The sequence below is a fragment of the Ischnura elegans genome, chromosome 13 (assembly GCF_921293095.1).
Source record: "Ischnura elegans chromosome 13, ioIscEleg1.1, whole genome shotgun sequence".
In the NCBI taxonomy this organism is placed as follows: Eukaryota; Metazoa; Arthropoda; class Insecta; order Odonata; family Coenagrionidae; genus Ischnura; species Ischnura elegans.
Genome location: NC_060258.1, coordinates 11,661,715 through 11,687,988, shown reverse-complemented (window position 1 = coordinate 11,687,988; position 26,274 = coordinate 11,661,715). Strand labels below are relative to the sequence as shown.

At 36.6% G+C, this 26,274-nt stretch overlaps 2 protein-coding genes across 2 annotated transcripts in view; both read left to right on the top strand.

Moving 5' to 3' along the window:
- The window catches only part of LOC124170021, a 343,638-nt gene that overhangs the window by 28,878 nt on the left and 288,486 nt on the right, over window positions 1–26,274 (top strand). The gene's annotated exons all lie outside the window — the stretch shown is intronic.
- The window catches only part of LOC124170071, a 36,075-nt gene continuing 20,122 nt past the window's right edge, over window positions 10,322–26,274 (top strand). The window contains exons 1-5 of the mRNA XM_046548768.1: window positions 10,322–10,389; window positions 13,979–14,059; window positions 16,540–16,605; window positions 17,542–17,622; window positions 22,007–22,093. Coding sequence (XP_046404724.1) covers window positions 10,337–10,389; window positions 13,979–14,059; window positions 16,540–16,605; window positions 17,542–17,622; window positions 22,007–22,093 — 368 coding nt within the window. The 5' untranslated portion in view covers window positions 10,322–10,336. The remainder of the gene's footprint in view (window positions 10,390–13,978; window positions 14,060–16,539; window positions 16,606–17,541; window positions 17,623–22,006; window positions 22,094–26,274) is intronic.

The window sequence follows — 26,274 nt, the reverse complement described above, 5'->3', positions numbered from 1 at the left end:
GAACGCTATCAGAATATCCATGGCGCAGAAAAATCATTTTCGTTAAGACACACCCTATACCTACACCGCTCAGAGAATCAAAGAAGGTGGTGGGTACGTGGCACTGTAAACTTTTTCAATGCTCCAGAACGATTTGAGCAACGGTTTTCGCTCTATGGCCGAAAAAGAAAAAAACATTCCGGAATTCTTCTTAATGACACCCTTATTTGTACAGATAAAAATATTGTTGAAACTGAAATGTTGATCAATGTCGGACTCGTTACATACTACGTAGTAGATAATTCAGCTCACTCTACGAATATGACCTCTACACTCCACGGTAAAGCAAATGGACTTATCTGTTTTCCCTCGGTTGAGGATACAAATTAATCCTGTAATATTTTCCTAAAAATAACTTTATAGTGCATATGGCAATGACGTTACTTTCAATCATCCCTCAATTGCACCAAAATAATTTTTAACGCCACTGAGGGCTCAGGGTCAGGATAATGGGGTAACCTTATTTGAAGAATTTTGGCTTTCGAAAAAAGTTTTCTTTTCATCGCTTGGCTAGAACCTATAAATTTTTATGAAAGCAGTCTCCAGTCTGAGAACAATTGGTAATCATGTTGAATAAAACTTTTGGGCTACATCACCACGTCAATTCTTGGGTGGCTCCAACGTTTTCGTTGTTGCTGTTCGCTTTCTCAAAGGATTCTGAAGAGTTGGGAACTTAAATTCATATATATATATATATATGTATCTGTCAAGTGGTGGGGGGAAGGGAGCGGGAGGTTGGGGGAGTGGGTCGTAGATTGTTTTTTTCTGATTACATGTTGACAAGTAGGTACAGCGAATTTTAATGCCGGAGTCCCTTTTGAAATTGTTCTTCTCTTCTTTAGCAAGAAGACATGAACAATTTCAACAATGAAGGAGAAGGGATAAGGAATGACGTCAAAGCCACGCACACACTAATCTCTCTGTCATATCAGAGCAATGTATCGTCCCGTAGGGTAAAACTACCATATGTAGGTATAATATAATAATATTATACCTACTAATATTATAATATAAAATTATAATACAGTTTGAAGAAAATAATTCCTAAATAAAATCAAAGCGTTTAAGGAGTGCCGTTATCCACAGAAATATTAAACTGACTGACGCAGATAGTTAGGTAAAAATTATTGACGTTTGTGAGTGTGAACCAGTAAATGAAAAAGTTAAGGCTGAAGTCAAAGAAAAAGGGTGATGTTCTCGATAGTACAAGCTTTAATGAGTTATTTGAATTGATGAGGAGAATGGAGGAGAGTAGAAGGTAGTATAATAAAAGGTATTAGAGAAATTTGAGGAACTGAAGGAGAATAGATAGGAGGATAATAAAAAACTTGAGGAGAGCCGGAAAGAGGATTGAAAACAGAATGACGAGAGATTTGACAGAATGATGAAAGAAACGAGGGAGTGTTTTTCGAATGAGCGGTAGGAGAGGCAGAATCTTAAGAAAAAACTCGAATATAAAGATGGGAAACTAGAGGGATTTAAGGCTGTTGTTAACGAACGGATTAAGGAGGTGAAAAGGGAAGTGAATGAGGAGCCTAGAATTTGAAGGAAAAAGTGGTAGTGATATCCCAAAACGTGCAGGAGGAGAAAATTCCACAGGTAAAGAGAATTAAAGATCTCGCAAGGGAGGTGGCGGGAATCCGTCAAATGAAGGCATGAGGTATGACTTCCATGACAAACATTCCAAGTCCCCCGTCCAACTTGCAATTCCGTGGAAGGCCGCATGAACACCCCGTTGCATTCACGAGAGGGGGTGAAAATTACTATTCAGTTCACGCAATCCCGCTTGAAGTTATATCGCGATTTTTCTATCAAAAACTAATTGAAGATGGGAAGAGATGGGCCGACGCAATTTCTCCTTTCCCAGAGGACATGGGAGAGTTAAAACGGGTATTTTATGCGCGGTACTGGAGAAAGGAGCACCGTATTAATTATCAGATCATTCAGGGCTTTATCGGAGGGCACCGGGAAGTAGTATGCAGGAATGCACGACCCGAAAAATCATCGCAATAAGACTTTGCGAGCCGCAAGAGAATAAGGAGGAGATAGTGGCGTTATTAGTACGACATTTCCTATCATAAACCTAGAATTAGCTCCGAAGTTCAGAGGTTGGTGCATCTAAAAGACATTTAATAATGCTCGGACGTATTGGCCTATACCAAATGCCTGCAAGAAGGCCAGGTGAGACACACCCGAATGTCAACGCGATAGGAAATCAGACACGCCGTGGGTTTAATTGGTGGAATTGCGGAGAAAATAGAGGTAGAGGGCAGACTCAGTCCAGGAGAGCGGGGGGGAGATGAGAGAGTTCCGAATGCGGGGAGCCGTGACGAGGGTAATGTGCTCCAACCTTAAATGGATTTTTCATTTTCACCTCCACGGACGGAAAACTCAGAGAGTTTGGGTCAAACGACTTCCCCCACCCAAACTCGCCGAGTATGAAAGTGGAAGTCCCCATTCGACCGTTTAGGAAGGACTCCAGTCTCGAGTATGAGGAGGAGGGGAGGCCTCATTTGTGCCCAGAGATAGAAGTGCTCCAATGGAACCATTCGATGTATGCTCTTGTAGACACGGGAAGCCAGGTCTGGGTGATATCTGAGGATAAGGTTAAAGAATTGAAAGGTTTGGGAATTAAATTTCCCACTTTACCCCTTGGAAAAACGTTTACGATTGGGGCCGGCCAGCAGAAATCAGCTCCAATAACCCAACAGGTGTTGATCACTCATGCGATTGGCAATAAAATGTTTGGCTTAATATGCTTGGTTGTTAAAAAATAAATTTGCCCCGTAATATTAGGGAGAGATTTGTAAATAAATCTGCAGGATGTTATTGGCATTAAAAAGTATGTCGTGATTCTTAAATTTCCAGACAAACTTGTTGTTGTTCGTGAATTTGATAAGTATGAGGACGACATGGTATGCGGTACGATCGCAGAAGGGGAGGCTTCATTTGAGGAGTAAAACAGGTGCATAGGGCACGTAGGTTTTGTGGGAGATGAAAGGGACAGGATGGTTCAATTAATTAAGTAATATAGCGCGTTATTTATGCCGTCTTTAGCCACCGCCAGAGATTTTTCGTTCCGTATGTTTTTGAAGTTTAAAATTAGTGGTTTGTTAAATTTTAATCCTAGGCGATATATTATTTTCCGCTTCATTGCTTTTTATGGTATGGAAAGGTGTTGGACATTTCCTCGAGTAACATTTTTTGTGCAAGTTTTTGTCGTAAATACGTGCCCCGCATTCCTTTTTTTTAGAGGGGAGGCAGATGTAACCGTCGCCACTTAGCCGGTTAAAACACTTACCACCAAGCAAGAGAAGGGTGGGGTGGGCAGGATAGCGAGAGAGGGTGGAAGACAGTTTGACTGAATGACAAAAAAGGTGGGAAATAGGGAAGCGCATTGAAGGAGGAGGAGGAATTACGGATGACGCCAAAGCCACGCACACAATAACCCCGGTTGGTAAAACTACCATTTGTAGGTAAATTATCATACAATTTGAAGAAAACGATTCCCAAAAACAAAGCTCGAGTCACCTTTAACACCGCGGTCACGTAGGAGAAACGATTGTGTGCTTCTAAGTACACATATAAGAAGGCAAATATAAAAGTTGTTTATACGCACTAAAGTGCAATGACTGTCATATTCACTATGTAGGACAGACTGTGAGGAGGTTTTAAGATCGAGTGATTGAACACAGGAACAGTTTTATCAATAATGACTAAAAATTATGTTTTGCTAACCATTTGAACTCTTGTAACCATTTTAGTAACTTTCACTTTGATATTTTACATTTTATAGACACAGGGCTAAAACTGGACTTTTATGAAATATGAAAAATTGTTAACAGCCCGCATAACTCTTATATCAATGAAATGTACTCTCCCCAATCGCCTCTTTCGTGCTTTGTTCCGCAAAGCACGTGCTTTGTTGTACATTCCTCCCGCTTTTTGAATACATGGATGCTTTGATTTTTTTACCGTCACCAACACCTGCTCCCATCCTTGGTGCTATGATTTCTCATCGAACCTCCCCTATTTACTGCCTTCATGTCATCTCTAATCCGCCCTCCTTTATTGACCTTCCCTATTACCCACCTTTTTAGTCGAAATGTCTTTTCCCGCCTTTTCTATGCCCCACCCCAGACTTCTCTTGCTTGACGGTATATATAGATCTGAGGAAGGCCAATTTGTACCTTGATAATGACACTAGGTGCCGAAACCGGGTCGGTGTTCATTTAAATATAATAGTGTGGAAGTTTACCGAACGTTCTTTATAATCATGGAGTTAAAAATACGCTGTAACCAGTGAAAGCGTTTGAATGTATTGATGAATGTATTGAATGTATTGATAAATGTATCCTCTGAATGTATTGATTAAAATGTTGTAGACAACCGGAGGTTCAGAGCTACGGTTTTCCAATGCCCTAATTTGAAGAGTTACAATTGTTTTCGATACGAAAAGAGTCCTTATTTCAACATTATGAACATATAAAGGATATGTCAATAACACTTCTTCACAAGACTTTATCTTTTCACTTAGAATGCACATTAACGCCTCGTTTTAACAGTTGATATTTACGATATAAATGGACGGAATGGGGTTTAAGGATTAAAAAATGCAATAATTTTTAGAAGCACACCACATTGAGTCATTACGGGCATTAGCTTCTATGAAAAATGTGAAAAGGATATAGTTTTTAGCAAAAAATATGGCAAAAGTCGGGAAATGCATACAATAGAATGAATATTGGCCGCTTTAATTTTTAAACACTATCAAAATGAAAAATAATGAACAAGTAATTAATGAACAGACCGTACTACATATAGAGTATTTATGTAAATTATCAATTATGAAGAACGTCGATATAATAATGCACGGACTCTTCTTCACACAGGGAAGAGCCGAGACGAGTAGTGAAGTTGTTATTTGAACTACTGGTACAATTGGAACAGGGTATAATTCCTAAATATGAATAATAAAGCGTTTCAAAGAGTACCGTGAGCCACCGAAATATGACGAGGACGCGTCTGACGTAGATAGTGAGGTAAAAATTAATGAAATTTGGGAGGATGAACCAGTAAATGAAAATTTTAAGGCTGACGTCAAAGACAAGGGTGATTTTCCCGATAGTACAAGCCTTAATGAGTTATTTAAATTGATGAGTAGAATGGATTAGAGTAGAAGCTAGGATAATTAAAAGTTAGACGAGAAATATGAAGAACTGGATGAGAATAGATAGGAGGATACTCAAAAACTTGAGGAGAGTAGGAAAGACGATCGAAAACAGAATGACAAGAGATATGAAAGAATGATGAAGGAAATGAGGGAGTGTTTTTCGAAGGAGCTGTAGGAGAGGCAGAAACTTTAAGAGAAACTCGAAGTACACGAAGATGGGAAATTAGAGGGTATTATGGTTAAAATGGACGAACGGATTAAGAAGGTGAAAACGGAAGTGAATGAGGAGGCTGGAATTGTGGAGGAACAAGTCGTAGTGATATCCCAAGACGTGCAGGAGGATTAAAGATCTCGCAAGGGAAGTGGCGGGAATCCGTCAAATGAAGGCAGGTGGTGCGGCTTCCCTGACAAGCTATCCAAGTCCCCCGTCGAACTTGCAATTTCGTGGAAGACCGCATGGACACCCCGTCGAATTCATGAGAGGGGCTGAAAAATACAATTCAGTTCACGCCATCCATCTTGGGGATAGACCGCGATTTTTCTATCAAATGCTAGTTGAACGTGGGAAGGGATGTGCCAACACAAATTTTCCTTTCCCAGAGGATATGTAAGAGTTTAAACCGATATTTTATGTGCGGTACTGGAGTAAGGATCACGTATTAATTTAAGACGAAAGTCATGTCAGGGATATATTGGAGTGCGCCGGGAAGTAGTATGCAGGAAAACGCGACTCTAAAAATCGCCGCCATAAGACTTTGCGAGCAGCCAGAGAATGAGGAGGAGATAGCGGCGTTATTAATACGATATTTCCCACCATACGCCCAGGATTTGCTCGGAAGTGCTGAGGTTGATACGTATGAAATACACTTAATAATGCTCGGACGTTTTTAGCAATCCCATGTCCCTTAGGAAGGCCAGATGAGACACACCCGAATGTCAATGCGATTCGAAATCAGACACGCCGCACAGTGGGGCCAAACCCCACTTTAAGTGGACTAAAGTCCAAAAATGAAAGTTTGAAATGGGGTTTTTTTAATATAAGGTTGGGTAATAGGATGTTAGGTAATAGGATAGGTAACTGCATAACAGTGTATTTCACGGGTTGGTATGTGGGCATCTTCGCGTAGAAATAAGTGTCAAAGTGAGAGAAAAGCGAAGCATTGGTCCCGGAGTCGCAGACGCCTAAATGGACGGTCGATTAAAAACTATGATTACAGTACACAAGCCATCTTAATTTTATTTTTTAGCTATAAATCAATTGTAATAAGTATAGAAAATATAGAGTTGCTTTTACTATTTATATTTTGGAGAAAATAGCCGTGGAGAAATTTATTATCATGAATGGAACGTCGTTGATTTTTCACGATTTAAAGTTTTATTTAATTAGAGAAAAGTTATATAATCGGACGATATCTTCACGTGATTTTTAGAAAAATTATTTATTGAAGAATGAGCTAAATAACGTAAAAGAAATCAACTGCTATCGAGTTGCAAAAATAGTTTTATGATAAAAGATTAGCCATGCATGTCAAGCCGAAAGGGAATCCATCCGGCCGCTATGGCCGCACAGTAACGTGTACACTATAATATAAACCGTGTCCATTAAGATATTATTAATTTGTAAAAAATCAACTTTGCATGCATTATATATTTTGTCTACTCATAGATACAAGTGGTGAAGTTTTCTATGCAAGGGCTGAGATTTTTGAAAGGTGGAGAGGCTATTCCCGAGGCTCTAACCTTGTCGTGAATGAAGTGCTCGAAAGGGTTATTTCCGTTCAACTGAGGTATTCGATTTCGGAATGCCAATTTAGTACTTTTTCATTTTCTACGCGCAATAAACCATATTCTATTGTATTTAATTTTTGAAAGTTAAAACTACCTCTTCAATGCAGTATTTTCTTTCTTTGAGTATTGGAAAATGGTAAAGGCAAGCTTTAGAGCAAATTCAGCTTATTATAGCACTGCCGGACACTGTATCTTTTATTAAGAGCAAACATTTTTTTTCTATTAAGCATGCAGGATATTTCAAAGATATTGATAAAAATATTTTGCAAATTTTATATCAGATTTTTTCTGAACACTTGGATTATTTACGTGAACTTTTTTATCTTTATTATTTCAATTTTTGTATATTCTATTTTTACAACTAATCAGGTTACTTTCAAAATTCTAAAAGTAACAAATTTTTTTTAATTAAAACATCGAAATATTGAAAACTAAATACTGGATTTCATTTAAGCAGTCAGTAAAACATATATATGCATTTTGTAGGGTTTTTATTAAAAGTTTTTGAATTTGTCTGTCTAAAGTGGGGTTTGGCCCCACTGTGCGCCGTGGGTTTAGTCGGTGGAATCGCGGAGAAGATAGAGGCTGAGGATAGATGCAGACCAGGAGAACGGGGGGGGGGGGAGATGAGAGAGGTCCGAATGCGGAGAGCCGTGACGAGAGTAATGTGCTCCAACCTTTAATGAATTTTTCATTTCCATCCTCACAGTTGGGCAAATCTCAGAGTTTTGGTCAAACGACTTCCCCCACCCAAACTCACCGAGAATAAAAGTGGAAGTCCCCATTCGACCTTATATGAAGGGCTCCGGTTAGCAGTCTCGAGTATGAGGAGGAGGGGAGGCCTCATTTGTGCCCAGAGATAGAATTGCTCAGTGGGAGCCTTTCGACGTATGCTCTCGTAGACATGGGAAGCCAGGTCTCGGTGATTTCTGAGGATAAGGTTAAAGAATTAAAACGTTTGGGAATTGAATTGCCCACTTTACCCCTTGGAGAAACGTTTATGATTGGGGCCGACCAGCAGAAATCAGCTCCAATAACCTAACAGGTGTTGATCACTCATGCGATTGGCAACCAAATGTTTGACTTAGTATGCTTGGTTGTTAAGAAATTAATTCGCCCAGTAATTTTAGGGATATATTTGTAAAGAAAACTGCAAGCTGTTATTTGCATTAAAAATCGAATGTCGTGATTTTTAAATTTCCAGACAAACGTGTTATTGTACGGGAATTTGGTAAGTACATTAGGCGCGTAGGCTTAGTAGGAGATGAAAGGGACCAGGTGACTCAATTCCTTAAGTAATATAGGGTGTTATTTATGCCGTCCTTAGCCCCCGCCAGAGATTTTTCGTTTCGTATGTTTGTGAAGCTTAAAATTTGTAGTTTGTTAAATTTAAATCCTAAGCGATACATTATTTTCCGCTTCATTGCTTTTTATTGTATGGAAAGGTGTTGGACGTTTCCGCGAGTCACATTTTTTGTGCAGTATGTGCATAAGTTTTTGTCGTAAATAGGTGCCCTGTATTCCTTTTTTAGAGGGGAGGCAGATGTAACCGTCGCCACTTGGCCGGTTAAAACACTTACCACCAAGCAAGAGAAGGGTGGGGTGGGGAGGATAGCGAGAGAGGGTGGAAGACAGTTTGACTAAATGACAAAAAAGGTGGTAAATAGGGAAGGTCATTAAAGGAGGGGGGATTAGGGATGATGTCAAAGCCATGCACACACTAACCTCTCGGTCGTTTAAGAGCAATAAAACCCTCCCGTTGGGTAAAACTGCCATTAGTAGGTAATTTACCACACAATTTGAAGAAAAAAATTCCCAAATACAAAGCTAGAGTAGTCTTCTACACGCCGGTAACGTTGGAGAAACGGTTGTGTGCTTCTAAGAACACGCATAACCAGGAAAAATAAAGGTGGTGTATACTCACTTAAGTGCAATGACTGTAATAATCATTATGTAGGACAGACTGGGATGAGGTATTAAGATCGAGTGATTGAACACAGGAACAGTTTTATCAATGTAAAAACTCTTCTAGGGAGAGTAGCCGTAGCAGTAGCCGCGAGAATGGGTAGCGAGTCGGTATCCGAAACGTCGGCGCTCTCAAATTATCTAACCCGCACGGTATTCCGAGAAGAGTTTTTACATGTTGTTCGCCGGGAAAGTGTTAAATCTTACAGTTTTATCAATAATGACTAAAAATTGTTTTGCTAAACATTTGAATTCTTGTAACTATTTTAGTAACTTTGAATCTGATATATTACATTGCATTGACACAGGGCTAAAAGAGGACTTTTATGAAAAATATGAAATTGTTAACAGCCAGCATAATATTTATATCGATGAAGTGTACTCTTCCCAATCGCCTCTATCAACCATGAACATTCCTCCCGCTCTGTGAATACACAGATGTTTTTTCTAATTTTTTTACCTTCACCAACACCTGCTCCTATCCTTGTTGCTATGAATTCTCATCGAACCTCCCCTATTCACTGCCTTTACGTCGTCTCTAATCCCCCCTCCATCAATCCTGGCCTTCCCTTTTACCCACCATTTTAGTCAAACTGTCTTCCCCTTCCCTTGCTATCCCCCACCCCAACCTTCTTTTGCTTGACGGTATATATAGAAGAGGAAGGCCAATTTGTACCTTGATAATGACACTTCGTGTCAAAACCAGGTTGGTTTTCATTTAAATATAATAGTGTGGAAGTTTACCATTCGTTCTTTATTATCATGGAGTTAAAAATACGCTGTAATCAGTGAAAACGTTTGAATTTAATTATACTTTGAATGTATTCATTAAAATGTTGTAGACAACCGGAGGTTCAGAGCCACGGTTTTCCATTGGCCTAATTTGAAGAGTTACAATTTTTTTCAATACGAAAGGTGTCCTTATTTCAACTTTATAACCATATGAAGGATATGGCAATATCACTTATTCACAAGGATTTTAATTTTCACTTGGAATAAGTCTTAATGCCTCGTTATAAAAGTTAATATTTTTGATAGAAATGGAAAGAATATGGTTTAAGGATTAAAAAATGCAATAATTTTTAGAAGCACACCACATTGAGTCATTACGGGCATTAGCTTCTATGAAAAATGTGAAAAGCATATAGTTTTTAGCAAAAATATGGCGAAAGTCGGGAAATGCATAAAATAGAAAAAAATATTCGCCACTTTAATTTTTAAACACTATCACAATGAAAAATAATGAACAAGTAATTAATGAACAGACCATACTACATGTAGAATATTTATGTAAATAATCAATTATGAACAACGTCAATATAATAATGCATGGACTTGTCTTCTCACAGGGAAGAGCCGAGAGGAGTATTGATGTTCTTAAGTAAGTTGTTAGATAAGCTGGAGCAAGGTGTAAAAAATCCAAGGTAAGCACTTTAAATTACGTATAATTTTCATCACAATGAATGAGAGATATGTATGTGGCAACTCACACTCTTATTGATGTAATGCAAAGCGTTGCTTGGATAAGTGAGGTTTCACAAGGGATCCCTCGATGGTCTACCTAGTATTCAAACCCCATGGCTATCCCGCTCCTCATAATTACAACTCATTCATGTTGAAATATTAAAAAAAGATCATTTCATAATTAATATGCATAACTATTTCATAATATGTTGCTTAAAGTAACGATGGATGATTTCTTTTAATAATAATAACTTTAAAAAAATGCTCTATTTCCCATGTTAAATCAAATATGTAATAAATATAATAAATACAGTACACATACAAAAAAACGATGTGCAGTAATTCATTGTATGTTCAACATAAACATAGCCAATAGTCGAGGGAATTTTGAAGATAAAAACTTTAATAGTTTCAATAAAATTTTTACATTAATACAATGTATACAATTGAGGCTATTATAACCCAATTTTTTCAAAGCAACATAAACAATTTATATATGTTCAGCTCCTATGAGGAAATATCTAAACTACGTATTATTTTGTGGCGTATGGTCTACTGAGGAATTTATTAGCTGCCACGGTAATTATTATTGACTGCAAAGTTTAAAAATTTTCAGAATAAAAAAATCTTGAAATTGCATTTCTCCTGATAGCAGCTCTCGGTTAAAAAGGGTTATAAGGTAAATACCTTACTGAATATCAAATCAGAGAAAATTTTGCACAATCAATAAAAACTAAAAATTATAAGAAATATACTCTGTAAGACCCTTGAGAGTTATCTATCATAATCTCTGAAACTAAGTAATAAATGTTTATTGCAAAAACTATATAAGGTTTGCATCAACCTCGGCACCGTAGAAAGCAGGTCATCCCGCTGAAACGTCTGTCCGCTATTGTGAGTGTCACTTTTGCATGTGTATCTATGTTTTTCATTGTCAATTTTGTGATCCGTTCTTATCGATTGGTGTTTAAGTTTTATATATACTCCTTTCCTCCCCATTCTCACAGTCTGAGGAACACGTCATCACTTCGAAAGCTTCAACTTTTGTTTTCCCGTGTGAGTGTTCTTTTTGGAAAACTATGCTTAGTTATTGTGACTTGAGCCATTTATATTATGTGCTACTTGCATCTCATTTGTCCAAAACATTAACTCCAATAATTTTTTTTCGCAAGGAGATATGAAATATTTCTAAAGGCGATGGGGTACTCCACAGAACTGTATGATTTGTAACATTCTTGCATGGAATTAAGCGTTGCATAGTTTTAAAAGAACATCATTGTCTTTCGTGTACTAAGTTTTCTGAATAAGTGGCAGATTTAAATATAGCTTGCCTATTCTACCCGAAACACTAACGCCCGTTGCATTCTTGATTAAAATCACTTATCTCTTTAAATTTCATTTTCCATAATACTGCGTAGTTTAATCACCATCTGTGGTGACCCTCTTGGGCAACTTCTTTTTGCCATTTGTTCAATGTATTCTCGTCACTCGCTTGAATGACTCATCGCATGTTTTTTCCATAGCTGCATGGAATTTCTATGGGAAATACTAACCATTGGCAAGTTTTGTCTTTGCAAGAATATGCATGTATCTTTTCTCATCTGCGTAATATTTTTATTACCGTACGGTGTGCATGTGGCGGTCCTCTTGCATGCTACATGTTGGTGATTGGTCACTCTCTGCCAAATACCCTAGAGGTTGTTCGCGTGCGTGCACGCAGATGGCTGATGAAATGTTACAAATATGTGGGTTTGATAATAGCTTCCAGTGTATTAAAGGGAAAATGAAATCGGCAGCTTATGGTTTATCACGACTGCCTTCAAATGTTATTTCAAAATTATTTTCATTTTTTAATTGAAATTAAATTTCCCTTAACCTCAACAGAGACAAGAATTGTAATTTGAAGAGATAAAATATTAGGGCAAGGTGGTCCTTTACTATAGAATTGGTTGGCAAAGAATGGTAGCTGAAATTTTAAATACATTTTTTATGCTTTCAAATGAAGTTGTACTTCACAGTGTTCTCCTAATGTGGGGTCACAGGATAATAATTCCAACAAAATCCCGAAAGCAGCTTTCAGGTGGAATTCATGGGGCAAAATGTAGAGTGGTTAAAATGAAAATGCTTGTCCTCCAGTACCTTTGGTGGCCAGGGCTGGATGCATAAAATAAAAGTTATGTTAGAAGCTGTCGTCCTTGTTGAAGAAATACCAGGGCTCTGAAAAAATCAGTTTCTGTCGAGTTTGATAATGCTAAACACGCATTTGATCATAATCACATGGATGTTCTGGGACATTTTAAGGGAAACATTTTCTTTATAATTATTGATGCTTTCTCAAAATGACCTGATATTTATGAAATGACTAAAGCAAATTCATAATCAACGTTTGGAAAGCTAAAAGAGAATGCTTCACCCGTTTTGTATTATCTAATGTTATAATCACTGATGGCTGTCTGTTTACATCACTTTAGTTTCTGTGAGATCAATGGAATTGTACTCAGGATGTCTGTTACCTAGGTACCACCATTCAAAAACGGAGATGAGATTAATGCGTCATAACCTTCAAGGGGGTTTTAAACATCCTGTTACGGAATGCGAGACAGTCAGGGTAAGGTTCTTGTTCTCTAGTGAGCAAGTATCCGTTATCATACCGTGCAACTCCTCACTGTGCCACTAATGAGACTCCTGCCAAATATACGTTTGGGTGTAAGCCCAGGATAATGTTATCTTTACTATCATCATCCGTTAGTGATGCGTAGAGAAAAAAAACAGAACATGAACATGGCGAGATCCACACAGCACAAAGAAAAAAAATATTAAATAATAATCAAAAATACATGTTAGGACGTGAGCCTAGGAGAAGGTAGTCGTTCATTGTCAACATCTGTTAATAATACGTGTTGAAATAATCAGAAAAGATACGTACATTACGAGAGGAATATAAATTTTAATTTGTGTGTGGTAGTGTTTTTATAAGATTACCACGTGTTAAATGCGCCAAATTGAGCAAAAGCGGCCATTATAAACCTTTCGGGTTTAAGGAAATATCCTTTGAACTTATTTAATAACATATTGTTTTTTTGTAAAAGGCATACAGACCAGATAGTAAGAGTTGGTAAGTTTTACAGTGACTGTGAAGGTAAAGATGGATTTTAAACAGATATCAATAGAAAATATTTTGAGTGGACCAGGTACACTCTTCAAACCAGCTGGAAAACTAGAATTGCAAAAAAACATACTGTATCAGTTCTTTAGTTGTAATGGACATTGATTTTCATGCACTACAAGTTATTTTAACATTGATTTTAATGTTTAAGTTGGTGTTTGAGGCGTGTAATGTATGTAAAGGCCTACACGTTACCAAGCATTTGACTATTTTGTTATTGGTTGTTGCTTGTTGATATCTTCTTGAACGATAGAATAAACTGTGCTGTTTGCGATATTGCAATCCTTTGGGATTTTATGATATTGTGGGTGAAATTCAGTGATCTTCAGCGTGGAAGTCAGTGTTGGCGTTGAAGACAATGTGCTGTTCTTTGTTTATTTCAGCACTATGGATAACGATCTGATTCCTGAGGAGAAAGTGAAACATCTGATGGAGCTGTTGGACGGAATGCCTGTTTTTGATAGGTAGGTTAGTGCTCTAAATGTTACATTTGAAATACCAGACGTCATTTTTCGTTATCGTTGTCCCAATTCTGCAATGAGGTATATTGTCGCAAAAATGAGTCTTGATAACTTGTTATATGAATGTTTTGTGATCATCTTTAAAACACCAGTATGTACTTTTAATATTCATAAATATTCTATTTTTAGGGAATGGAACAAATGATAGACTGAGTGAATTATGGAAATTACTATTGTCAAAATTATTTGAAAATATTTGCTACAAATTTCATTTCATCTCGGTACATACTTTTATTAACCATTTTACCTTAGAGAAATAAAATTAATTTACTTTAAAAACCAAAACGATAAAAAGTAATTCTTCAATACTTTTTTTACATTTTATTCTTAAGTCTACAATAGGGAAGTACACTAGCTTTTCAAATGCACCAAACACATTTTTTAAATTAGAGTTAAGAATAACAAAATGTCGTAAAAACACAGTTTACATCCTAATAGTGTATAGATGATTCGAGATGACCGTCCGAAATATGGAAAAGTTCAAAGGCCACTAAAACTGGTGTCCATGTTTAATATTGGCCGTGACGTCACAAGGCAGTAGCAGAAGGCAGCTTCTACGCCGTTTAGTTCTACCACTATTCTAGCATGGAAAAATTCCTGAATTTGAGGATATCCGTTTTTTTGCTGTCATGAAATATCTTTAGAATACATAGTTGGCTGCTTCTCTGACTTCATCATTGCGTAATATATTAATATTCATTTACGTGTCAACTTAAAGTTTGGAAAGAGTGGTGCGAATAGCGCATTGAATCTTTAATAAATAGATCATGGTATTTATTTTTCGCTGGGTATATTTTGGTACAATGCCGTTTATCATGCCAAAACATTTTTTGTAAGAACTGACTCAAACTAATAGACCTATTTCAGACGTTTGCTGCAAGACTAATTCGTTGTGTATGTATTCACGCCGGCCGGAACGTTCGCCCTTCGCAAATAGAATCATGGGATGTTAGCTGTGTTTCCGTGCTGGCTGGTTGTTGCCGCGGTTCGCTGTCCACGATAGGTTCATGAAAAGTTAATCTTGGTTGGGAGAAGGAAAATTGCAACGATTTACCAAATTTTTATGTATTTATGGTCACTGAATTTTTGAAAAAGGAGGAAAGGTTTAACGCTCTTGAAATGCGAGGCGTTAAGGCTAAGTGGTGAGTGGTTTTGTATCAACACCTTATCCTCTGTATTTTCGTAGATTTTGCCGCAATATTAAATTATTGCGAACTTATTATTCATATAAACCTACTCTTATGTATGTTTACTGTAATACCAGGGAATCTTAAGGTGACAATGCGTTGGGTTAACTTTTTTGACGCAAAAATCCGAAGGGACATTTTCATCAACAATTTCCTCGAGGATCAGATCCTTTATCACCACTTTTATGTGGCGTTCTCTATAGACGACTTTGGTTGGAGTTTTACTAGCTCTCTTTCTGTCACTTTGGCAGTCAAATATCCAAGGAATAGTGCCAACTTTGGCCGTGAGGTAAATGTTACCTTCTATCAATTTGTATTGCATAAAATTTTCGAAGTCTTCTTCCATCTGCAGACGGACACAAATAGGATAATTTGAAATACAATGGATTTTGGAATTGAGTTTTTTTACAAATATCTAAGAAAATTCAAGAAGGGCAGAATTCTTTAACCAAACTACTTTCAGATAACACATTACATAGGTATACACGGAAGATGCTATATTTTGACTCAACACACTTTCTGATATGAATAAGTTACCTATTAAGTAAATTATTAAAATATAAATATCAATTAGATTTTAAAATACCTTAGAATGATCTTCAAAACAGAATGTCATCGATAGGTAAGAGTCAGGAGCAGCCTTGAACCATTTAATCCGTATGGCTTGTGCTTTACGCACGGGAATTAATATCTTATCCAGTCGAGATGCATTTTGGAACAAAAAATCATTTATAATTCTTTTTTGAATCCATATTTTTCGTATTAGACGACATATTTAGGAAGCAAACTCCACCGATTCCCGGAAACTCTCGCCACGCTATAGAAGGCGACGGAATGCAGCGACACTTCACTGCGTGCACTGCCTTGTGACGTCACATCTCAATCAAGATGGAGGCACTGTGTTTCAGCGCAACATGAAATTTTCCGACTTTCAAAACGTTTTAAAGTGCATACCCCAGATGCAGGAAATAAAAGCGACTATACTAATATTTCTTTTTTAGGCTAAACTTTCAAATTCGGCAACAAAAAAATTAGTGCACATCCCTATTATTAGAATTGGTTTTCTTTCTGTTGATACATAATTTAAAGTTAACTGCATATTACCCTCATTCAATGCGAGAATATATTCATCGAAATCACAGCACTATGTGATTTCCTGCCATGAAAATATCTCTTTAAAATGTTACTATAATATCGTACTAATTTCTTTTTTCGGTGTTTCTTTTGTGTTTGCAGGGTCTATATGCGCATCATCTTGTTTGTGGTTCTCGCTCTACTCCGGAGAGCAGCAATGACCATGTGGTGAGTGTGCACTTCTCCTCGATATATTGTCCATTTATGTGTGTCATGCACACTTAATGAACTCGTGTGGCTTTGTTTTAGCATGAATCATGTGATGCTAAACCAGAAGTCTGAGTATTTATCAGGAAGTAGTGTTATATTATTCAGAGTTTTTACATTTGGACTTTTTAATTTCATGAAAAAATTGTTGTTCCCGAAGCATTTCAATGCTTAGTTTCATCACGAATTACAGCTTTTTGTCATTAACCTTTACGGTTTGGTGAAATTGTAGGGACTTTTTTTGCTCTGTGAGGCATTTAAAAAATTTATCAATATTTGCATCGAAAGTACAAGTAATTAAAGCCAATGAACTCGAACGCCTCCATTTTAACAATAAATCATGCTCCTGTGAAAGGAAAAGTGCAGTGAATTATTGAGAACTCAGTGAATGGCATTTGCTGTTGTTGATTGGATGAGAGACTGTCATTGACGGGGGAATATTCCGTATGATTTTTCATGAGGGATTCGGTGTTTGTAAGTTTCTTTTTGTATTATTATTATTAAGTCAGCAGGTTAAATTAAGCTTAAATTTTTATATGTTCTGTCAACGACCTTTTGTTTGACGTTTCAGTTAAAATTGAACCATATTTTTACTTTTGTGCCTCTGCCATTAAGTCGATAGGGTATTGTTTTTGTACGGGTTCATTGTAAAGAAATACGTCTTAAGAAGTATGTAAATATGTTATAAGAATGTTGATTTCATTGGCTTATTAGTTTCAAAAATGTTACATGATCATTGGAGTATTGAAAAATAAGGAAATTTGTATTCTGGGTTTGTGAGCGTTTGGGCTCGTGATCGTAAATGGATTATGATTTATCTCTTTCTTTCATGTATTTTTTTCTTTCTTCTACACTATGGTGAACCATCAAAGAAACTGCATTTTCTTATTTCCCCAGGAGACCAGAGGAAGGACCATCTTCCACGAATCAGGTCGGAAATATCGTTCAGAAGTTGTTGGAGTTAGTAATGACAAAGAGGTAGGCATATACTTTTTCAAGCTTATGTGAAAATAAAAATTAATTTATTACCTTCACATTTTCATAAAAAATTCCCTCATCTTGGGTTTGGCCGGAGTTAGTTTGTATCTATGAGGGTGGTCCGAAAATAATAAATGGCATAATTTTTTGAATACACGTTGTTTATTGGAAACAATCTGTCATTGAGTTACAATTTAAAAAACTTACTGCTATTTCATTGCCAAACGCAACCACCCATAAGTATTCCACAGGTAACTTTAAACAAACACACAATTCAAGTTTTTGTAACTTAAATTAAGAGAGTGCCTATAGTGGGCAACACATGTATACCATGTAGTTGGAAAAGCAGTTTAGCGTTTTAGCAATCATTGGAAATTATTTTATGGAACGCTCGGTTATTCCTCTCCATTCTTTATGGAATGAATACGCTGTTCTCCTGAGATACTTGCCATTGTGGCTGTTGTGTGATGTAATTATTGTAATGTGAGAAAGTTCTCGTTAAACAAATTGTTTTCTTTTTATGTAAAAATAAACCTGTTTCTTGTTGAAAATTTGTAACATTCTTTTATACATTCAATTCCCTTCTTTAGATGTTGCCACAAAATCTATATGCATTTGGTTACGCATGCTACTTTTTAAACCTCCCACATTTTTTAGGAGATACCTTTTAAAGTTACACGTTAGTATCGGCAAGTAGCTGATTAAGGCACCTGAGGATTTTACCAAGATGACGTTTATCTTTAAATCCCTCGTTTGTGGTTTTGATTTCAAATATTTGCATAATCATATAATTTCACTTGTGGCACGGTTTTATATTTTTTGACAGATCAAGTGCCAAATCACAATCTTACTATGCACGCAACCGCGATTAAGCGTGAACATCATCTTAGCATTTAATACCCTCCCAATCTTCTCTCGCCCATGGACCTTTTTCCTACATTTATTCATTAAAACCTGATTTACAAAAGTCTGCTGTGACTAAGATGGCTAATACATTCATTGGAATACAGTCTCAGGCGTTGTTTTGTGGAATTGCTTCCTTTCAGATAAAAATCAAATAACTTTGTTTTATTCAAAACTTTATTTTAAATAGCACGACCCGGGTTTCAGCATCTAGTGCTATCACCTTATTCTATTATATTTATTTTATTATCTTTATTTTATTTTATTATATAATGCATTTATTGTTGCAAATTTATTCATCAATTATTTTCAGCCTTTAGCCAAAAATTATTAGAATTGTTGAAAGCGACTTATCGCGCGTCTTTCTAGCTCTCAACTCTTTTTCTCAGTTTCCTTCACACCATCAATCTAAGACTCCTCTATCACCTTTCTCGACATAAACATACTTTTAGCGAACGATAAATTCACCATTTCTATCCAAAAAAACCCACCAATCACGAGTATTATCTACATTCCACAAGCTCTCGTCTGTCACACACCAAACACGCTCATCCTTACCCTCTCTCTCTGTTCGTGCTGACCTCATTTGCAATAATACACCCTCCTTACATCACGCTACAAAACACCTTCACCAAGCCCTCGTGCAGCGGGGCTATCTACATCCGTCTAAGATTCAGCTGGAAACAGCATATTAGTAAAATAAGAGCAGAGATGACATCTATAATTAGGAAATTTTACTTATTTTGAGATATAATTGCCCAGTGTCTGTTCTCAGAATGATGTACTATGCATTGGTAAATTCAAGATTACAATACGGAATTTTATGTTGGTGCGGAGCATACTTGAATAATTTGCAACCACTCCTGGTATCTCAGAAAAAGGAGTTAGAGGTGATGCTGAGGGCATAAAATTTGACTCATTCTCTTCCCCTATTCAAAAGAATAATCATCTTACCTTTGAGGTATTTATTTGTTCATAAGGTGCTTAAAGTATTTTATATTAGAGGTGGTGTAAAGAACTTACCAATATCACATAATCTACGACAATGTAATACTTTTCACATACCCAGACCAAATACAGAATTATTTAAACAAAGTTACCTATTCTTGGGACCGAAAATTTACTGTCAGTTACCAAAATACATAACTGACGAATAAATGTGTACAGATATTGCAAAAGGGTAAATTTGTGGTTGTTTGCTGATGATGATGTTTCACAGTTGCTTAGGTGAATGAGGAATTGTGATGAATGGAATGAGATTCTATTATTGTTTTATGTTAGTTAGTGGTTTAATATTCTATATGCTTAATTATATATATTATGTTTACATATTATTTATGTTTCAAATGCAAGGGAGCTTATTATTTCTCAATACGAATGATCCAGCCAGGTGAAATTTTTGTGTAACATGTACAAAAGCACTCTAACTGAAGAACGAGTCGGTAACCCCCAAGCAGAGTAATAACTCCAAAGTTGTGCCTATGATCCTGTACCCATGTAATTCTTGAAATCTGTATTTGTGTGGGAAAATAAACATTATTACTATCCGGAGCTTCTTCTGAAAAAGAAAATTCTGCCGACGTCTCACAGATACACTCCGCGCATCAAAACTAATCAATCCAAGCGACTGAATCTCGAGACCACATTTTTCCTGGCAACCACAAAATAAAAAATATACTGAGAGACCACTACTCTATCATCAGCACAAACCAGAGTACTACCAGTGTCCTCTCTTCCTGCCCGTCTATCACATACAGAAAGGCACCCAACCTGCGCAACATATTCACATCCACCCGCCCCTCTCTCCCCCGCAATGCCCCCTCTTCCTCCTCCTCACAATGCAACCACCGAAGAAGCAACTTCTGCTTCTTATTCCGCTCCACCTAACCAACAGTTATCAATAAATCTTCCTCCTCTCCCTACTGCCCGTCCTTCAATGCCGTATACCGACTATCCTGCAATTTCTGCCCTGCCTACCACATTGGCGAATTCACCACGCCAGTCTCTATCCGCATGGACAACCACCGCCACTCCACCGAGACCCCTCCATTCGTTAAGCCTGTTCCTCAAAGTTCCCTCGAAAAGCGCTTCTTCCTCTCCCTCATTGAAGTTTTACCTGAAAATGCCACCAGCATTGAGGTGAGAACTCGAGAATTGGCGCACATCTGGGCGGAAAAAGCTTTAAAATCAACTGGGCTCAATATAGCGCACTGCCCAATCCCTCTCATTTCCCCCTCACTTCCGCTTACCCCTCCAAACCCCCCTTTCTCTCCACAGAAGATTTCCACAGTCCTTCTCTACTCATTGAGAATGATGGGTCACCCCACCGAAACGTCTGCAAAGCATTTTGTAAGCGTCCTCTTATTATATATCCCTATGTGTAGTTTGTATTTGTTTATTTATTCAACTTGTGTGTTATCGCAAGAAGCGTTTTCTTCAAGACCATATCTATAGAAGTTATATATACATATAATATAAGTTTATATACAGCGACTCCACAGTATTTAATACAACAATTACAAGGAACAAATCCATTTTCTCTCCGAAGGAACATATTGCACGTGAAACTTATGTTGTTGCACCGTAATATAAGTTGAACATGGAACCTTTGATTCGTAAAAAGGTTTAATAATGCTGAAAAACATTTGATTAGCCGTTATTTTTAACGAATCTCTGTGACTCCCATCCTCGATCCCAATTTCTTGTTCAGATTAGTCAACTTTTGCTTTGTCACTAATACTTGGACGGTACATACTTCCACTGCACAAGCGCTCAACAATCGCCCACCGAATCTATTTCACTCATCTAGGACCCTAACGAAACACATATGGTCAGCTGGTCTTAGACGAAGCACAAACGCTCACGTACGCTACTTGGAGAATTGGAGGTGAGTGTATATGCTTCGGCCACTACCAGCTGAGTAGATTCGCCTAGTTGGGCTTCCAGATGAGCGGATTCGATTCGGTGGGCGATTGTTGAGCGTGTACGCAGTGTAGGTACCGTACTATTTCTTTAAACACATACACATCCATTTATTACATATTTTGCTCTGTCTTATTCTTTATTTTCCAGTTCAACCAACACATCACCTAACTAAAACAACTAACTGACAGACACAAAAGATGCAGATAGCAAAGTGCTTTAAGTATTTACCCCTTAACGCGCGACTATAGTCGCAAGCGGACTCCGCTCCCCATGTGGGGAGTGCGACTATAGTCGCGCGTGCCGTCGCGTCGCAGTGTTATGCGGACAAGGCGTGAATATTCATTCTTTATGCATCATTGCATGTTTTTTGCTTTGTCAGAGGTTCTATACCAATATATTTGAAGTATATTGCCATTTTTGTGTAATAGCTTTACTATAAATTTTTTTTCGAAAACGGCATCTCCGAAAATCGGTGGATTTGCTCCCCACCAGGTGAAAGATAAGGAAATTTCTGCCCCCAACCAAGGGGTTAATTTGATTTCTTTGTATTTTACAGGTTATCCCATGATTTTGTTTTGTCTCTTCAAAAGATACGGGGCAATAGCATATGGAGATTCAATCACCTTGATGAATACAGAGAAAGGTAGGATTTTCAGCAGTAATTGATATGTATTTTTAAGTCCGTTTTAGCAATTAAAAAATGTAGCACGTACAGTGATTTTCATTTGCCTAACTCCCGTGGAGGCTACAATTCCTTATGGTATTAGGTTGCTGACATGTTGTTTACTCCAATGCAGTCGAGGCGGAAAAAATCATACAAATATCTCAGTCTTACGTAATGATGTTAAGTTTTTATACGATTAAGCAAAAAGAGAAAATAAAAATTGGATGAATATTGTAGTCCGAGGCTTTAAAAGGTGGTCATTTCACTTCCGTTTCCATTTGGATATTAAACAACTCCTTCACTGTCCCCACCCAAGCTCCCTCGCCAGCTCAAGGGACCAAAAGCAGGTCATTTCCTTTCGCACACTCCAGAATACAAATAATATTTCAAATGTAGTGTGCGTCGCGATACACTCATGCCTCTGTTAACACATGGTATGGGTTCCTCGGGGTCTTTGCACCAATCGAATTTGGGTTAAAAGAGACCATTTTAAAATATGGAAGTTAAGAATTATTTCCTGGTGTCATGTTTACAGAGAATCGAATCTCCTATAAACCGTATGCGAGGAGTGTTTTTGATTGAGAAATCAGACGGAAAGGTGAAGATACATCCTTAGGTTCATTGCCCATGCATTATCAAGAATTAAAGAAACACTATCAGTAAAGGATGCATTAAATGTTAAAAAAGAAACACCAACATTTTGGAACGGCAGTTCTAATTCCAGTGCTGAGGCCTCAAAACATTATTTGAAATCGAAAGAATTTTTTCAGAATTAACTCCAATTAGCTCAAATTATCACTTTCAGAAGGTGGTTGATTTTGGGCTCACCATTCCGGAATTTTTGGTTCTCCTAAAGATGGGTGAAAAGGAAAATCAAGCTCTAATAATTTTTAAAGTAAACATGCTGCCGAATGTAAAATTATACGTACAACCATTCACCCATCAACTGCTTTAAAATTTATTCCAAATATTATGGACATACTAGTAACATAAAACTACATAAATTCAAGTCTTAGAAATCATGAAAAATGTTTCTGAAGGGCTGACTAAAAATTAAATCGATTTTTTCACACACTATTTGATATGCAACCACTTTCCCTGCATAAGTAACATCTAGTTGACCAGTTTATGAGACTGATGCAACGAAAAAAATGCATTCAGTAGAGTATTTGTAAATTAACGAAACTTTTTATTCTAATATAATGGATTATGACAGAATAGAGCCAGGGTTAAATAAAGAATTTAGAGGTTTAGGTTAAGATATTGGCATGTGAAATGTTCGGTCTACATGAAAAATTTCAATGCTTCACACCAAAAAACTTTTGCCCTCGAAAAGTGAAATTGTTTTGCAATATTTCACAGTATATTGATGGCTAACTTCTAACAACACGTATCTCAAAAATAGCAACTTTTCAGGAGAGCAACAAAATGGTTAATATTTTTTACTTTTACACTGTAATTAAAAATTAAATGTTCATAAAACTGAAAAAGAAGCATTCATTTTCAAGCAAAGAGCTTTGTTTTGTTGGTTTTCTATTTTTTAATTTCATTACACGTTGTTCCAGGTACCTGTTTGTACCCGGCCGAATTTGAGATACGTGTTCTTAGAACTTAGCCATCGATATACCGGTTTTGAAGGGTGTTTCATGTGCTCTACTGAGACAATTTTTCAGTTATTTCCAATGCTTCAACGAGTTAGACGGATAGGTGTCCTGGGATTTATCACCGAGGATGGAGATAGACTGGTTCATTGAAAAATTGGACACAATGGAAGAATTGAGGCATAGGAGCACCAGAACAGTCATCACAACCTTGAAAAGCGTGTACCCATTTTTATTAAGACTCCGGCGAATCAGAACAATTTTAGTAGAGAAATTGAAGCAAACAGTGATCATTGTCATCTAATTTTTGAAAATTTTACTCGCTTTTGCTCACTGAGGGGGGCAGAGCCCACCCATACCCCCCTGAATAGGCCTGCGGCTTCTTTATGTTCACTATATGCGGTAATTTTCTTTTTGTCTGCCATTTGTTACTTGAGATTTGATTATATTTCTGTTGGTTAGATTAAATATTGGGCCGTTTCCGTGAAAATGTCAACTTTATCTCTCACATTATTATTTAGGCTGTAGATTTATTATCTTGATAAATCTACAGCTAAATGATTTTATTGTATTTGAAAATTATTCAGAGCCTTATTAAATGTTTTAAATTACATTTCCATTCATAGAGTTTTGAAGAAATTTGAAATATTACACTTAGGATGTTGGCCTGGCAGGAATTCCGTCGCATGGTAATTTTGGGCATATTTAGAAGGTATTTCGATAATTTATTTTGATTATGTGTATTAAAATCACATTCATATTTGCTTTTGATCATGCTTAGTTAGAATTTGACACTTTATTATTTAACAATTTTATCAAAAATATCCTATGTCATAGTTCTCTCTAACAGTAATTCTAACAAAAATGGAATTGCCCATAAGCAATTATTCCACTTTCGAGTAAAACAAGCGAATGGTACGTACTTTACAATATGAAAATAAACTTTTTTAGAAGACAAACGTGTTTCTCAGGGACTTAAAACATAAAATAAATTTCTACGAGTTATACATATTCCCTATATTATGTAATGCAATTATAAAAAACTTTGAGAGCATGTTCCGCTGCAACACTTAAAGTTTACTTAATATCATAACACAACGAATTTACGAAATATAATGAACTAAAGTTAGCCACATTTCATTTGGTAAAGCATTACATACAGCAAGTGAACACTGCCAAAATCATACTCAGAAATATCAGTTTTTTGGCCTAACTCACCGCAATTGGGATTCATATGGAGCATTGAATATTTTTGTTACTTTTACCAAACAAGTGAAATAAATGCAGTTCGATAAGAACTATCAACATGGCACTCATCAGCTAGTTAAATCTACTAAGAGAAAACGCATAAAAAATCCGAAGCAACTTGAGCAAATGAAAGATTTTCCTCACAGAAAACCATGTGCCTGCATAGGGTTTTGAACACGGGCCACCCACGCGTAATAACAGACTCAATTGACCAAACAAATCGGTTGCAGTGATAAATATTACAAAAACATTTCTTAATTATTTTTCAAATTACTCGACCAATTTCTTGAAATATGAATAGGTGAAGACTGAAATTTCCCTTCGTAAGCTTAAGAGAGGATATAAGACACGGTATCAGGCGTTACCTTGTGGAATTGCTTCATAATATAATAAAATAATTTAAAATTATTTTGTTTTTATTCCACACTTTATTTTAAAAAACACTAACCGGGTGTCAGCATCTAATGCTATCATCAGGTTCAGGTTTCGTCATCTATAATCAGTTTTCACCATCTGATACTATCATCCCGATGATAGCATTAGATGCTGAAACCCGGGTCGTGCTATTAAAAATAAAGTGTGGAGTAAAAACAAAGTAATTTTATTTTTTATTATTCTATTAAGAGAAAATAGTACACAAAATATAATTAGGTAAGAGTGACTATCAATATCTAGTGCTAAGGCAAAAATTGGAGATCCTTTGGATGAACAGGGGCTAGTGTGACGAATTTTTATAAAGGATTATTTATGTTGATCGCCAGTGATACCACTTCAGGAATACGTCTCTTTAAAGTTGTAAGAAAGCAGGGTACAAAAACATCTCCAAACAGCTTTAATGTCCAATATATATTGCAATAAAATCATCTGGTGAGTAGAATATGAGAAGATAAAATTGCACATTAAAAAGGGAATTAACGGGAAAAAGAACAGAAAAAACGTTATCCCTAAAGCAATCAATGAAAATAAAATAATTTTTACCCACCTATCTTACATGGAAGGTTTGTTTAGAAGTATTTCGACTGAAATTGTGTATCGGCTGCTAGACATGAACTACAGTCAACAGCATGAATTGTCTTTAAAAATGGCATTATGTGCACTTGTTAACTATGGAATTAATCATAACCACACTTCCGATTCTGATCAAACCCAAATTTAATGTACATAATGTAATTTATCAAAAACAATGAGTAGTTTCCTATCTTATGTTTCTTCGGTTTTTAATTGAATACGCTTTGATGTAAACAAATATTGTTTCTATAGAAACAAGTCATAAAGAAATCGAATTTTCAAATATTACTTACTAAATTTCCT